Genomic DNA, 16957 nt, shown 5'->3' on the forward strand with positions numbered 1-16957 from the left:
TATATTCAACCTCAAACACATTTAAACACTGCCTTCAAAAATGTCATCCATTTGATTGTTTTTTTTCCTTCAACTTTTTGCATCTGTAGCAATTTTATTCCAGAAAAGATTCATTAATACACATTGGACTCAGTATGCAAGGTTTCAATGTGTTACAGATATTAAGAATGACAAATACAAACCGAAAATTTCAGTCTCTGTATGAAAAGACTTTTAGAGTTGACTGGAATTTATTAACTATTGCTCTGATGTTGAAAACTGACATTTCTCAGTGTTTTTGCCATTTTCTAATAGCCACTTCCCATTCAGAAACCTTTTACTGCAAATCACAGCTCCATTGCGTAGTTTTTCCCATCGTGATGAATGACTGAAAGACTTTGCTCTTTGTGTTTCCTCACATTTACAGCCCTGTGAAACTGAAGCTGATGGTTAAACAACATCCCGTTCCCAGTCACCCAGGAGGTACTATAAACGGTATACTCCAAAAACATTGTTCATATATTCTGAGCAAAAGATATAAAGGTTAAACAATATACTTTTTTCACAGCTATCTTCACTCATATTTACCAATGGTGCCAGTATCAATGGACTGTATGTTTTATTATTGATGGTGTGTACCTGGCTGCGAGGGTCGAGGTTCAGAAGCCTCCAGGACTTATACATGAGATCAGAGAAGTGGTAGAGCACTCGGAGACGGGTGTTTAGAACTTCAGGACTGCAGTCTTTAAGGGCGTTATACTGCGGAGGCACAGACTGGGGCAAACCCAGCTGAATCCCTGAACAACCTGTAAAACACAGAATCAGTGATGTTGCTGATTATTCACACTGGAGAGGGAGGACATTTGTGTATTGATCATCTAAATGCTCTTTGTGATTATCCTGCAACTTACAAAGTAAAAGTACAATACATTAACCCAGTGGATCTCAAACTTTTTTGTACCACCATAAAAAATATTGTCTCTCCAAGTTCCACCATAATAACCAGCATTTAAATACAGTGGCCTTGCAAGCATAATTATTCAGCTCTGTTTAAAAAAAAATTAGGCATTTTATTCATAATAAGAATATTTATTGTTGCCGGCGACTTTAAACACTGTAAATACAGTTTGCACATTAACACTGCCACTGCAATCAATGCAGCATATGATCACACTGGTGTAATTAGAATGTTCAACAAATAACATTTATTTTTAGGTTTCAAACATTTAAATACACATAAGTACTAGCAAAACAACATGTATGGTTTGTAAAATGCTTAGTGGTGTCTATGGAGAAAGCTATAATCAGTTTACACAATCTGACGATGTGCTTTATTCACACTGATTAGGTAAGTACTGTTGCTTTCAGGTAAATAAAAAATGTAAATCTTTCAATTAAAATACGCTGTACTTTAAAAAACTTAATCAAAATATTATTGTTCTTAAAGTTTTTGAAAGCTATACTGTACTTAAATGTGAAGTATTAACACAGTATAGTATTCATCAAAACAGAATTAACATATGCTATATACATTATGTGTAGCTGCAGGTTACAATAACACCTATAAGTACAGTAATATATAAATACTATAAAATAAGTGCCTACTAAATTGTAGAATGCATCAATTTGAAGTTTCCATGGCAAAGCATCAAGATTATCACGTGACACATAGCAAGGCCGAACGTTTTTTGTTTTCTTTGTCCCTTTTCTGCAAGTTTTGACAAACATCCTAGTTATATTGTGAAATATCTAATATTTTAATTCTCAGATATAGTGGCCTATGAACTTTTTGTGAGTGTTGAAGCTGGCTTCTGCTGAAACTCCGGCTCTTTTTCATCTGACAGACTGGTCATTTTTGGGTTAAATTTGTTGGGAGTCTCCGCTCGATTGCTTTATAAATGGATAGGTAAAAATTGGATGTCTTTGGAAAGATGACTAATTTGAAATTCAATGAAATAATGTTTTATTATTATTATTATTATTATTATTATTATTATTATTATTATAAACGCACACACATTGATCAATTTAAATTAATTTTATTTCATTTTATTTTATAATTTATTTTAAATGTCATTTCTGTTTAACAAATGTTGGGGTGGGAAAGTACATTCTGAAATAATACGCAAGTTAATATTCTGTATTGTTTGCTGGGTTTTGTAATATAATTAAAATCAATAAAAACAAAGTAAAAAAACAACAACAACAAAATACCAACCGTTGGACCCCCTACAGTTTCCACCTACGCAAAAATGTGTAAGAACATGTACTTCGTCATTTAAACAGCTTAAAAATTATTATATTATTTGATCTCTCTGTATGATGGGTGACGGGCACAGCCATGTTAAGTGGAGGGAGTAGATGGTGGATTTTCAGTTAAATTATCAATTCTCTTAAACAACATGAAAGTAAGTGGCTCTTTACTGAAGAATAGAGTACATGTTCTACTTACAGTACCTAATCAGTGTGTATCTGATGTAAATAAAGCACGTCGTCAGATTATGTGCAAACTGATTATTGCCTCTCGATAGACACCACTGAGCATTTTACAAACCATACATGTTATGTTTTGCTAGTACTTGTGTGTATTTAAATTTCTGAAACCTAAAAAATAAACGTTATTTGTTAAACATTCTAATCACACCAGTGTGATCATATGTTGCATTGATTGGTGGGACCAGCATCGATGTCCTAAAAGTGTTTTCAACAAGTATTTTATTCAACTTTTTTATTCAGTGATTCCTCTGCGTACCACTAAGGAAGCCTACTTTCAATTCTACTTTACAATTTACAAATGTCATCCAATGAAATTCAGAAAATAGGGAAATTTGAAGAAATATACCAAGTAACCTGCCAGAAATTGGAACCAGATGTCTTTTTTGCTCCAAATAAGCTCCTATCTTTTTCATTATTTAATTAGGCCTCTTTGTACTGGCTATAGTTGAATCTATTCAAAATTGGGAATGATTTATGATTAGACTGAACCAAATTAATCTTCACAGCAATCATAAACAGGGTGTTTAACACGTACCTGAAGCTCTGGTGGACAGAGCCGGCGTGGTCCAGGCTGATGAATGGCAGCGTCCAGCAGAAATCTGCCTGATGTTCTTGCCCTGCAGAGTTGTGACCAGAATGGGCTCTTTGACCGGATTGGAGTGGCCCAAACCCAGCTGCAATACACAAAAGATGACACAAGTTCAAACTACACACTCCTCCATATCACAAATATCAGAAAACACAAAAACAGCAGACTGTACCCACACATGTCATACTTATTAAATGTCAACTCATTGTTGAGAGGGGAGAGTTGTAAGGACCAGGATTGAGAAACACTGTGCTAGGCAAATATCCTTAATAGTCTGTGTGTTTGTGTTGACATGTGCACCATTTTCTATTTTAGGCTGTTTTGATTCTTTTAGCGGTTTACTGAATGCAATAAATAATTTTAAATTCACATGTGCATATTTAAATTATTCGTAACAATTCTTTAACTACTGAAGTACACAAAAAAGGCGATTAATCGACCTTAATCGCAATTATTTCTTAGTCAATCAATCATCAATACCTGGGCCTCACAGTTGCAGCCCCAGGCGTAGACGTCTCCAGTGTTGGACAAAGCCAGGATGTGTTCACAGCCCACAGCGATGTCCTCAATGAAGACTCCCTCCAGAGCTGGAATGACTTGTGGCCGGTTGTGATTCTTCAGCATGGCATCGGGTAGACCAATGAGGCGCTCTGGGAAAACAAAAACACTATGAGCTGTCAGAACATCACAACAGTGCACTGTCAAAGTCGGCTTTATGATCAAAACAAAACATGTTTCATGTAAACTTTGACTGCTGTGTAACTGTTACAGTCCCAGCCCTGTCTTTGTATGTGTCTGTTAAGCTGCGGTCACATTAGAGTTTGAGCTTGCGAAAATCTGTAGTACGGCGCTGCGAAAAGGGGCTGAATTAAACAAGATGATTAGACATTTAAAAAAGCGAGCGATTGGTCCATATTTAAAATTTCTGGCCAGAGAGGTCATGTTTTCATGTTCGACTGGTCTCACACAGTCAAGCGATGCGATTTCGCATGAACTTGCGTTTCCGGTCTGACGCATTCGCGTGCGTATGAATGGAAGTCTATGGGGAGAAACGTCCAGTGTGACCGCAGCTTTACTCCTTGCTGTTGTCCTCTCTTGTGCCATATTAATTGTAAGGGTTACCCCTGTTAGTTGCCCTGGTGAGTCATTGGCTTTTTCTCAATATGCTTTCTTCAGCGGTCTTGCGTTCTCGTATTCTCGTGTAACGTCATCATTAGCTGCCAAAGTTCAGTTCCAATACTCAAGAGCACACGGACGCGTGAAACTTCCCAGATGTGTTCTTGATATGGAGGACGCACCGATGCAGACTTGAGCACCGATCTCGCGCTAGAAGTCCCAGAAATCATTGCGACTGGAGGTGGGAAGCGCAGCATTTTATTTAGATTTATTATTAAAAAGTTCAGAGATATCACTTATTTACCTCAGGAGTTTCCCTACATGAAACGGTGAATATAAACATTATCATGGACATCTTAATAAAAGAATAAACACATTAAATGTGTTTGTTTGCTGAAACTCATATTAAAATCTGTTTTATTTATATTGTGCAACATATATTTAGAATGTTTTTATGCATAGTATATATTTTGAAAGGGGAAAAACAATAAAACGTTGTATGAATGTTGTAATGTTTAAATAATTTTAAGACAACACCGGTCTCCACAAGAATCCAAATCTGTTCTCTGCATTCTTGGAAATGAGAAACAGCCATTGTCTCCTCCCCCTGTTATCTCATCCGTTTGATTAGCCTAATTGTTGCCACCTGTGTAAATAGCCCTTGTATTTCAGAGTGTGTTTGTGAGTTGTTGAATGTAGTAGCTGAGTAGTGGCTGTTCTCCGTAGGTTATAGTGTGTATCCACCTCTCGAGCCTGTCTCATGCACCAGTTTTTCATGACAGCAATAAATCAATAATTGAAATGGTCATACACTTATCTTATTAGGAAAACGCGATTGGTAGTATGTGATCAGTAGTAAATCTCTGTAAGCACCGTAACTCCAAATACCAAAGTCGAAACTGAGAAGTTCCTCACAGTATTTCTAAATAAACAGGAGATTTAACTTTTTTTATTGATTCAGCATGATTAATAACCAAACGACTACAGAAACATCTCACAGAAGGACTTTTTCCAAACACGTAACTGTATTTATGAAATGAGTTTGGATTAAAAACGGCATTAAAAGTGGTATGTGGCTTTCAGTTGCAGCAACATTTACTACACAGAGTCATAGTTCACTAAAAAATGGTGCAATTAGCGCCGTCATTAACGCAGAACAATTATTTTGATTTCTTTTTCGTCCAAACTAAAGTTGCGGTCACACTTCACTTTTCTCCCCATAGACTTCCATTCATACGCACGCGAACGCGTCAGACCGGAAACGCAAGCTCGTGCGCAGTTCGCTGCGTTGAAAAGTTCAAGCTTGGTGAACTCTGACCTGCGAAATCGCATCACATGATTGTGTGAGACCAATCGAAGATCAAAATATGTCGTCTCAGGAAAGAAATTTAAAACATAGACCAATTGCTCGCTTTTTTTAATGTCTCAACTTCTTGTTAATCCCTTTTCGCAGCACCATACTACAGAATTTTGCACACACAAACTCTAGTGTGACTGCGACATGAGACTCATAATGCCTGCCAACTAAAATCAGGGGCTAGAGTCTTAATAGAACCAGCTTTACTGAATACAATACACGTGAATATTGCTTTTCGATTAAAATGCAGAAAACCCACAGAAAACACAAAAATAACAAAATGTTCTAGGTTATTTATTTGTATTTATTTTTTTACGATTATTTGATTACTTGCTTCTGATGACTGCAATTGTTGCAATACCTTCAGTGAGCACAAGGCGGAGACATACACTGAAATACAACAGCTGCATTCCAAATGGCACACTATACACACTCAACAGCATAGTATATGTATGTAGTGTCGTCCCAAATGGAACACTAATGTTTTTACTAAGCCGAAATCAAACCGTTGCCATGATGACGTTTGACGGTTGCCATATTATGCCAATGTTCATAGTACATCCATCTGTAAATATTACCATAGTTTTTCTATAACTGCACTTTATAACTTATACCTGTATCCTACTCTTGCTGCTATTGCACTGCTGGTTAGACGTAAACTGCATTTCGTTGCCTTGTACTTGTGTAATGACAATAAAGTTGAATCTAATCTAAAATCTAATCTAATATTAGTGAAATTAATGACCAAAGTACAAAATAATACCTGTTATGAAAATAACCGCACTCAGCATCTGGAGGCGCTATAATGACTCTTGTAGAAGAATTTTGCTTTCACAACACAAAATAAATAAAGTTATCCAACATGTGCGGCCGATAGCCCTACCCCTTTCGCTACATGAGCAAAGCAGCGGCTGTTGAGTGCGTGAAGTGTCCATCATTCCACAATTCATTTTACTGGTCGAATGAGTGCATCATCTGGGTAATTAAAGTACACTTATTATTTTTAGAGATTTTAGTGTGAACGCACTACTTACACTATTCATACTACAAAAATGGCATAGAAAAGTGCATAAGTATGCAATTTGGGATGCACCTATTGACACTAGCTACGTCTCTGTCCAAGGACGTAAATAAATTTCTTTTGCGCAAAATAAATTTTAAAACAACATTTCAGATGTTTTACAATGTGGTCGGCCAGCTAGTTTGTCCACTGCACACATTTTTATTTATTTTTTATTTCTTAATGCATGTACTGGAATGTATTCAGTATAAATGTTTCCATCGTAGTTTCAAGAGTTTACACTTAGCTATTGCTTGATACAATTTGCAGATTTGGCATGTTGTCCCGGGAGAGAACCCTGAGCTCGGAGATACTTGAGCCCAGGTCTCCCGCCTGGTCATGTAGCATGACAGGGGGTCCGAGATCAGGTAGGACTCGAAAGTTCTCCCTGGTAAAGGAGGAAAGAGGGAGATGGGGTGGATGGGGGGGGGGGGGATTCTTCAAAATGAAGATGAGGAAGGTAGGATGAATGGGTTTGTTTATTGAAGGCTAGAATTCATCTGATTGGTCTAGCAATAATATCCGATTGGACTTGCAATGATTATTGATGCGAGACCAGCCACAATCAATCATATCATGTGCTCCTCTCGAAATTAGTTTATAAAACATTTACGCGTGTCTTTTCTTAACGAATAAAAAGTTCATCCTACTCAGTTTTTCAAAATGTAGGTGCATACTTATTCAAATATGCATTCAAAACTGCATTTTTAGTTTCACTTTCAAATTCATGACCACTTTGCAGTAGAGATGCACCAAATATTCAGCCATGCAAATGTATAGGCCAAAAATGGAGATTTCAGATTTCGACCAGGGGCTGAAATTATACTAAAATGATGAAAATGGTTTTTAATGAATTGTGCAGCCCTAACTAGACTAGAATTACAACAGAATAAATGTAAATAATTCCACTGCTACAGAAAAATGCATTTGAGTGATGGTAACTACTGAAGGATTTACCTTGGTACCTTACCTAAGAGTAAGCTTCTGTGCGAAGGAGATTTGAAGTTTAAGTTTTCTTTGTTTGTTTTGTTTTTTAGTCTAGTAATTCCTGAAGGAAGAATGTGTTCAATCCTACTTTACAGATTGTCATATTTTCTTCTCCATTTTTGGATGACATTTGTAAATAGTAGACATGCACCAAGTCATCGGCTAGAAATTGAAACCACACGCTTTGCTGCTGCTCCAAACATGCTTCTATCTTTTTTCATTATTTAATTAGGCCCTTTGGTCGAATCTATTAAAAAATGCATTGAATCAGTAGCTATGCTTCCAGCCACCTATTTTTATGCGTATTTTGGTAGCTTGATGGAAAAAATGCTTGATGGCAATGCTTTTGAATAGAATAAATGTAAATGATTCCACTGCTACAGAACAATGCATTTGGGTGATAGTGATTACTGAAGGATATACCTTGGCCAAATGTGTAGATGTGACCGTCTTTGGCTAGAACCACTGAGAAATGCGTTCCACATCCAACCTTTTTGATGCCTTTATTGCAAAGAGACTCCACTTTCTGCCAGCAAACAGAAAAACAGGACAGTTGGCCAATGATGAAATAAACACAGTGTAATTAAATTGGTCTGCATCCGATACAGTAAAACTGTACCTGTGGGTAGCACTTCACTGTACATGGTCCAATACCCAGTTTACCATAGTCACCGTCTCCAAAAGCCCAGACGGTCAGGCCATCTGATGACAGGACCAGAGTGTGATTGATGCCACATGACACCTGGACACAAGAAGAAAGTTCAACCTCAACCACCAGACAAAGGTGACATTCACTACAGGTCAATAATTTAGGATCATTAAGATACATTATTATTATAGGTGGGCATAGATAAATTATTTAATCTAGATTAATCTCGTAATTAATCTAGATTAATCTAGATAAAAATGGCTCGTTTGAATTCTGCCGAAGGCGTTCAGAATGTGTGTGCTACCGTAATAATAAGTCTTTGAGAACAGGTTTCTCAAGCCAGGTGGCGCATTAGACCAGGGGCTCATCTCCTGTTTCCAAAATGCATCACAAACTGCTTGAGAAACTGGTCTACTATGATAATTGGTGATGAAAATAAATGATGTTCAATAAGATGTACTTGTGTTTACTAACTGTGTATTCAGTTAAACATGAATTTTGAACTGTAGGCCTACATAAGCTCCAAACAGCGACTTTTGATTACCTTAATCCAACTTAAGTCATAAAGTCATTGCGAAATGCGGAAGTTTTTTTTTCTTTCCATTTGGTGTGCGTTATTAAATTCAATAACACTCTCACCAGTCATTACTCCTTATTTGCGTCTAATACTCCAGTTTGTCATGGGGGCATGAATGAAATGTTCCTGAGTTAAAGTGAAACTGCTGAACTGCAGTTAAAATCAGGCATCCTGCTGATTTGATTCAGAAGGGCACTTGTTTGTCAGACGGCTCACCGGTCAGGTATACTGTACATCTGCGCTAAAATATCAAGGTGAAAGTCATCATAGCTTGCGTAGAATAGACCCAGCTCCCATACCAACTTTGAGAATAGATTAACGGCGATATTTTTTTATTGCGCGATAAGAGTCTCGCGTTAACATAGCACGTTAACGCCGATAACGGCTCACCACTAATTATTATACATATAGATCAGTAAGACACATTTATAACCAAACTTTTTTTAACATTATAAATGTTGTTCTTTTCCTTTCACTCCTGAACAATATAACATGTTTATGATGAATGAAAGTAAATAAAGCAAAACATTTCAAGCAGTACTTTTCAACATTACTATGACAATTCTTGTGAAAATATGAAGCAGCTTTTAACATTATTATTAATAATAATACAAATGTGTAATGAGCAGCAGATTATCTTATTAGAATGATTTCTGAAGGCACATATGACATTAAAGATAAAAACGCAGTATTAAATGTGAACTACATTCAATGAGAATATGTAAAATTATTTCACTATTTTTTATTTGAGTTAATTTTGGATTGAAGGAAATAGCCTTCTTTACATTTGTTTTACTTTATTGGGTGAAAAACCACATATGCTAACATCATTGACATTGATTATAATATTTTTTAAAATTATGAATCATAAATTAAAAAGCATAAATTTAATCATAAATGCTTTAAGCATAAATGTCCCAGTAACAAACAATGTTTTTTTTTTCAATTAATATTTCAATGAGTGCAATATAATATGATAAACACATTAAAATAAATTGCCTGACTGCAAACATTTTGTTGGGTAGTGTATGCACAGACCATCATAAAGCACAAGATCACCTGTCCAATGTGGTGTCCGTCTAGTGCTGTGACTCTCTCCGGGATCATCTTGTTGGAAGTGGATCTCTGGCCCAAACGTCCTGAATCTCCACTGCCGAAAGTGAAGAGTTTTCCATCCGCTGTGACGACGGCTGAGTGTTTGAAGCCACATGCCAGCTTTGGACAGGAGAAAAAAAAACTAAGTTAAATGATTGATGCTGATTCTGTCATTGTGTTTTGGTGAATTTATTTAATTGTTTGTACCTGCACCACTTCCTCTCCCTGCAGACCCTCGATCTGTTTGGGTCGTCTTTGTCTTTCACTGTTGCCGTGGCCGAGTTTGCCATAATCCCCGTCGCCCCAGCTGAACACCTCTCCAGTCTCGGTGAGAGCCAGTGAGTGGCCGTCTGACCCGTATGATGTCACCAGCTGCGTCACAACATAACCTATTGAGGAAAAGAAAATTGAATGGAACAGATACAACATAGTTTTCAAAATATTATTATTATTATTGTTGTTGTTGTTGTTGTATTGCAGTTATTGTTGTTATGTTTTGTTATTATATTTTAAGCATGGCATAATAAAAACAACTCAGGCTCATTCTGAAAATGTTCTGCTATATACATTTCTGGAGAGCGCCAAATAAGTCCTAGGAGGTACGTTTTTTTGCAGGTTTTGTTTTCTCGAATGCACCAGAGGCCGCTGTAAATGCTTTTTGAGATTATATTTCTCTCACAAGTACCGTTTGCGCCTGCTGTTCTTGCGTAAAGCCTGGCCACTGTCGAATGACTGAGTGACCCACCCTCCTCCTTTCCTAAACCCAACCAATAGTGTTTTCAAAAGCATCGATTGACCCGCCCACCCACTTCCCTAAATCCAACCGACAGTTTTAAAAAGCAATCCAGAAAAATAAAAGCCCTCGCCTGATTTTTACCACGTTTTCAAATTTTACCACATTCTCACCCTGTTATTTACTTGTTTATTTTATTTTTTGGCTTCTGTTTTTGTCTCACCCAATTTCTGGAACCGTTCTCCGCTGGACTCGAACACCATTGTCATTGTCAACTCGTCTCTGTGTCTCAAGTCCGCTGATGTACAAGGCGAGCTATTTGACAATCAAGTAACAGCAGCAAGCCGTCCATATGGAGGTAAGCAGTCAGCTGGTAAGCACGAAAAGGAACAGCCACCGTAGCATTCGTTTTAAAGACTAAATGCAGCCATACGTACTTCTGGCTACATAATTCGCGATCTCCAAAAATGTATACAGGGCTATGTTTTCAGAATGAGCCTATGTTGAATAAAAAACATTACTGTACCACATTTAAAACTATATAAAACACAAATATTTGTTGAATTTTTGGCTATCATTACAAATAATGATAATAATAAAAAAATTATAATAATAGTAGTAGTGATAAATTCTGGTGAGAATTTTAGAATAAATAAATAAATGTATTATTATTTTTATTATTATTATTATTATTATAATTATATGAACCCTGACCATCCTAACATTATTATATTTACTTTATGATATATTTATATTGTAAATAATTTTAGAATAAAAATATAGTATAATAATAATAATAATTATTATTATTATTAATATTATTATTATTTATTTCTATTTTTTATTATGCTTAAACCTTGAACATGCTAACATTATTATATTTACTATACATACAATATATAAATGTATTTTTATATATTAATTTTATTATATTATATGCGCATTTTAATATATTTAATATATTATTACATTATTTAAATAAAAGAAAAAAAAATTACTTGATTAAAAAATACATTAAGAACTAGAATTATTTTTCCTTTTAAGTATCGTTCTTTTTTTTTTCAACATTTCATTGAACGCTAATAATAATAATTTGACTACATGCTTTATCTTCCCGAGAGTCATTCACATTTGTTTTCAAATTACTCAATGAAAGAGATTCAACTTTCATGTAGCTATTATATTACAGTTATACAACACTCAGTATAAACTGCAAACTTCAAATTTCAGGATGTTCTGCATCCAATTTCCACCATTTTTGGCCCTATATTCCCCCAATTCTGAAAGCTATCAGTGCTGTAACTTCAGCAAATCACATGCATTCGCTGTACAGTATTTCCGGCGCTGTGCTGAAAATGAGTTTGCATTGGTTTGCATTACCTTGTAAAGCTGAGATGATAGTAGGGGTGTACAGGTCATCTGAATTACCCTGTCCAAGCCGCCCATAACTGCCCTCTCCAACAGCCAGAACCGTACCGTTAGCCTGAACCAGGAACGTGCAGTTCTGACCGCACACGACCTGAGAGAAACACAAGTCTCTTTAATACAACATATTAACTTAAAGGATTATTATTCATTCATTCATTTTAATTTCGACGTAGTCCCTCTATCAAGCAGGGGTCGCCACAGCGGAATGAACCGCTAACTTATCCAGCATATGTTTTACACAGCGGATGCCCTTCCAGCCACAAACCATCACTGGAAAAAATCCATACACTTTGATTTACACACATACACTACGGCCAATTTAGCTTACCAAATTCACCTATACAGCATGTTGTTGGACTTGTGGGGGACACCGGAGCACCCGGAGGAAACCCACGCAAACACGGGGAAAACATGCAAACTCCACACAGAAACGTCAACTGATCAGCCGGGTCTTGAACCAGCGACCTTCTTGCTCTGAGGCGATCGTGCTACGCCACCATGACGTCCCGGATTATTATTAGTATGCTATTAATTATAATATTAATCACGACATAATATTAATTATTATGTCATTCCAAACCCCGAGACCTTCGTTTGTCTTCAGAACACAAATTAAAACATTTTAGGTGAAATTTGAGAGCTCCCTCATCCTCCACAGACAGCAATGATCCCGAAAAAAATTCAGAAATTTTTTTTCCAAACAGACCATACGACTTCCCTTCAGTGGTTCAATCTGAATATTATCAAGCTATAATACTTTGGTTCTCACATAAAACAAAAAAATACATCAGTGCTCATGCATCTGCGCAATATACTGACACTGAAGAGAAGAAGCTGTTAAAGTTAACATGAAATCAAAACTAACCATATTGATTTTGTTAGCTCACCTTGCTAGTTTTGTGCTGAACAGTTGATCAAAAAATGGTTTGCCCTTAAAAATGCACTTCCTGTTTGAGGTATTGGGCATAGTAAACATACTATGTGCTCTGGCATTCAGTCTGAATGGGAAACATCAAATTCCACAAAACTGTTAGCCAAGCTCACGATTACATTACATATTTGGAATCACCAATAGAATGAAACATAAGCTGTCTTATAAGTTTAGTTTCTAAACATTAGAATCAAACTAAATCAGCATTTTTTTCAGGTTGCCTGAGCTAATGTGCATGCACACTCGAAGTGAACGAGATCACGACACCAACCTCATTTATGACTGTGTTACACACTATCATCCTCTGGGTAATGCCTTGTCTGATCACGCTGGTCTTCTGAAGTAATTCACGACTTTAATAATTTTCTCTTCTAGAAATGACAGTGATTCTTTGTTTTCAAGTTTGTGGGGCGTTTGAGTAGTTGCTGTCATGTGATGTGCCTTTAACAGGATGGACTGTGCCTTGCGTTGGTTTCATACAGATTACAAAACCAAAAAACGTTTGTTTTCATATGAAGTTGGCTCATTTAAAAGTACAGCTTTTTTAGATCTATGTGTTATGTCTGTGAAGCAAGTATTCACTGAGATTCCAGTATGTTTGATGACCACAAAAACATCATAAAAGCACATGTCTGGTCCGAGCTTCTCCCCGGAGAATCGTCAGTCTATATCAATCGATGATTGGCTCCTGCACTAGGCTTCATTCGCCTTATTGACTGTTACACTTTTCCCCATTCAAAACTATACATGTCAGTGACACGTCTTGTTTTGCTATAGTGTTTGGTTGTAATAACTCTCCCCGATCTTTCTGAATGAAATTCCTACTTGACTACATTCAACAAGCCACGTCCACTGATTTCTTATTTACTATTCCGTTTCTTTATGAACTGCATCACAATACGAAAAAAAAAAACTTTCATAGCTTTTGCAGACGCAGACAATTTGGTATCGGTTCAGTAATAATCATAACCGGTTATTATGTACTGACGTCACGTATCTCATATGCGCTCTGTCGCAAGGGAGGCGAGCGTTAGTATTTACAACACTACAGGCACAACTACTTAAATTTCACTGTGTGTGTGTTTCCTGGAAAGTCTTTCACTGGCACTTACAGCAGAAGCCCCTATTTCTCTGCGATTGAGGGAATGAAAGTACTCCATTTCTCTCTCTCACTGTGGCCCATTTCACCCGCTGGCGTGACTTTTCCTCTCGGCTGCTGGCGTAACTTTTCCTCCCTTCTCTTTCCTCTCGGCTGTATGCATTCCCGCGGCTGTACCTGTGCATTGTCGCGGGACCCGACCAGATTTCACGCAGCGCGGGAATAAATTTCCTAAAAAAAGCACGGGAGCGGTCGGTAACTCTGGTGTAATTTTAACAGGAGTGGCCGGTCTGGTCTCACAATATCGCTCCCGAGCGAGCAAGCAAGCACGTGGCATGTGTGTGTGTGTGTGAGAGGGAGAGCGCGTGTGTGTGCGTGCTTGTGCTTGCTGCTGTCCATGTTTGTGAATGTGTGTGTGAATGAGAGACAGTGTGGTGCTGCGTGTCCATGTGTGTATGTGTGTTTATACAGACAGCTTGTTATAGCCACCCCCCAAAATACAACACTGTGTATGGAAAACATCGTGATGTGTATGGAAATGTACCGTGATGCACCGAATTATCGAATTGAACCGAATCGATAATCGTGATACTGATGATAATCGTAACCGAACTGAACCCCGAGACCAGTATCGGTTCACACCTCTACTTTGTAGGCTTATGGTCTATTTTGAGAATGTCTTTAGGTAATTTTCTGGACTTTTAATGAGTTGGGAATCTCACCATTTGTGGAGGATGAGGGAGCTCTCGGATTTCATTTAAAATATCTTAATTTGAGCTCCGAAGGCAAACAAAGGTCTCAGGGGATTGGAACGACAAGAGGGTGATTAATTAATAACAGAATTTTTCATTTTTGGACAAACTAACCGTTTAATAGTCTCCTGAAATACTTTGAAATGTATATTGTGTGACATAATTTCAATTAAAACATAAAAACAGGAGATCGAGCAATTTCTCCCTTTTTAACAAAAAAAAAAAAGCCAAGAACTTTTTTTCTGATACTCAAAGTGCTTCAAAGTTTGATCTGTTTTGTGCATCACAAAACCAGACTTGTATTAACCCAATGTAAAGCACATCTACACTGCATGAACCCTTTTCCCCCCTATATAGCGTGCTATGAGCCATTCACTATACAGAAAACTGTAATCATGTGAAACAGACTTCATTTTGAATGTCCTATATGTCTGTATGCATTTTCCCCCTTAGGCTTTCTGCAGATAATTGAGTGTATATGCGCACAGCGCGCTCCAGCATGCCGGATATTGAGGTTCCTCAGAGCATTGTTATGACTAATAAATGTGAAGGAGTTTAGATTAACACCATGCTGGCTGTTTATTATTTTCTAATATTTGCAAGTGTTTGCAAAACACTCTGTGTGAATTAAAAGCTCTGTTACGTGTGAATAAATGACCAATTCCATTCACAGCTTTAGGTGCTTGTAGAGGGCGGGAGACTTTGATGCCAGAGAGCATTTGATTGGTCAGAAGATCTGAAGTCAGTTTCAGAAAGTGAAAACTCAAGTATGTTAACCCTGAAATGAGGAAAACTCTGGGTTTTCTCTTTTAAAATGGGAGGTATGTCAAACCCTGTTAGGGAGGCAAGGCAAATTTACCATGGTAACTTACTCTATGAAGAGCAGGTTTTCTTCAGTAAACCCAGAGTTTCTTTCTCCTCAATCGTTTTGGGGTGCAAGTGATGTTTAAATATTTTAAAAATTCTTAAACTTTGCAAAAATGCTTTTCTTGCCAAGTATTTAATCATATTTCAAGTACAAAATTAAAAAAAAGATGAAATTTCTTTATTAGAAAATTATATTAGATATTTAATCTTTTCTCCTAAGATTATCTAAATTAAGTGCATTTTACTAAAGTTATTTTACTTTAGCATTTTTTCTTAAGTCATCTTCTAGTGTGGTGATAAAATATTCTTCATGCAAATTGAAAACGAGAGTGTTCAGAATGCCAACTACCATGTAGAAATTGTAGCATTCTACCACTCATTTCCTGCTTGCCTGATTTGCTGGAATGTTCCATGATCTGAAATATCGTTATGGCTTTTTATTCTCATTTTGACACAATCTATTTGAAAAAAAAAATGCTATAGAAATAGAGAAGATTGAACTGAATTTTCATGTCGGTACTCCACCTGTTGTGTCTGAGAGAGTGAGGGCGCCAGTGTGGGCACAGATGCACTGGTTCCAGCATCCGCCAGCTGCCCGTGGCGGCCGTTACCCCACAGGTATACCTCACTTTTACCACCCTGCTGCCAGTCCTGTCCAACATACAAGCACAATCTGATTAGAATAAAATAGTTGAAGCACAGTCTATTCAGGTAAGACACTGCAGGAGAATAGGGTAAATAAATTAGCTAGCAGTTACCACCATACTTCCACGGTTGATTGATTACATTAAGAACTGCAAGCATTTTTTTTATTAAATTACGAGCTTTCTAAAATTGTATGTTTAAAAATGCAGATGTGGCATTATTTTATTAAATATACTGTAGTTATTTGCAAAAATTTAAAACAAATCTGAACATTGGATGACATAAGGTTCAAAATTATAATTTTTTTTTTTTTTTTTTTTTTGACAAATTAGGAATTGACAAATTAGACCATTAAGGTTTTTACAGAGATTATTATTGGAATCTCTTTCTATGACTGTTTTTATGCCAGAAAAAAAATATATAAATTATTAAAAATTATAATTAATATTAGAACAAAACAGAAATAAAAAAGTAAAATAAAATGTAGTATGTAATCAGGTAAATCATGTATGAACATATTTCTCTGTAAAAAAAAAAACATAATATAGATATGAATGTAAATTTTGGTCTACATAAATACTTGTTTAAAATATAACT

General features: G+C 36.6%; 1 protein-coding gene across 1 annotated transcript in view; it reads right to left on the bottom strand.

Moving 5' to 3' along the window:
• LOC130214395 (probable E3 ubiquitin-protein ligase HERC1) overlaps positions 1 to 16957 on the bottom strand; it is a 153684-nt gene that overhangs the window by 15033 nt on the left and 121694 nt on the right. Inside the window, 9 exon segments of the mRNA XM_056446064.1 lie at positions 619 to 785; positions 3011 to 3149; positions 3545 to 3714; positions 8008 to 8110; positions 8204 to 8326; positions 9870 to 10025; positions 10113 to 10294; positions 12019 to 12157; positions 16241 to 16366. Coding sequence (XP_056302039.1) covers positions 619 to 785; positions 3011 to 3149; positions 3545 to 3714; positions 8008 to 8110; positions 8204 to 8326; positions 9870 to 10025; positions 10113 to 10294; positions 12019 to 12157; positions 16241 to 16366 — 1305 coding nt within the window.

Source organism: Danio aesculapii, chromosome 21 (genome assembly GCF_903798145.1).
Source record: "Danio aesculapii chromosome 21, fDanAes4.1, whole genome shotgun sequence".
Lineage (NCBI taxonomy): Eukaryota > Metazoa > Chordata > Actinopteri > Cypriniformes > Danionidae > Danio > Danio aesculapii.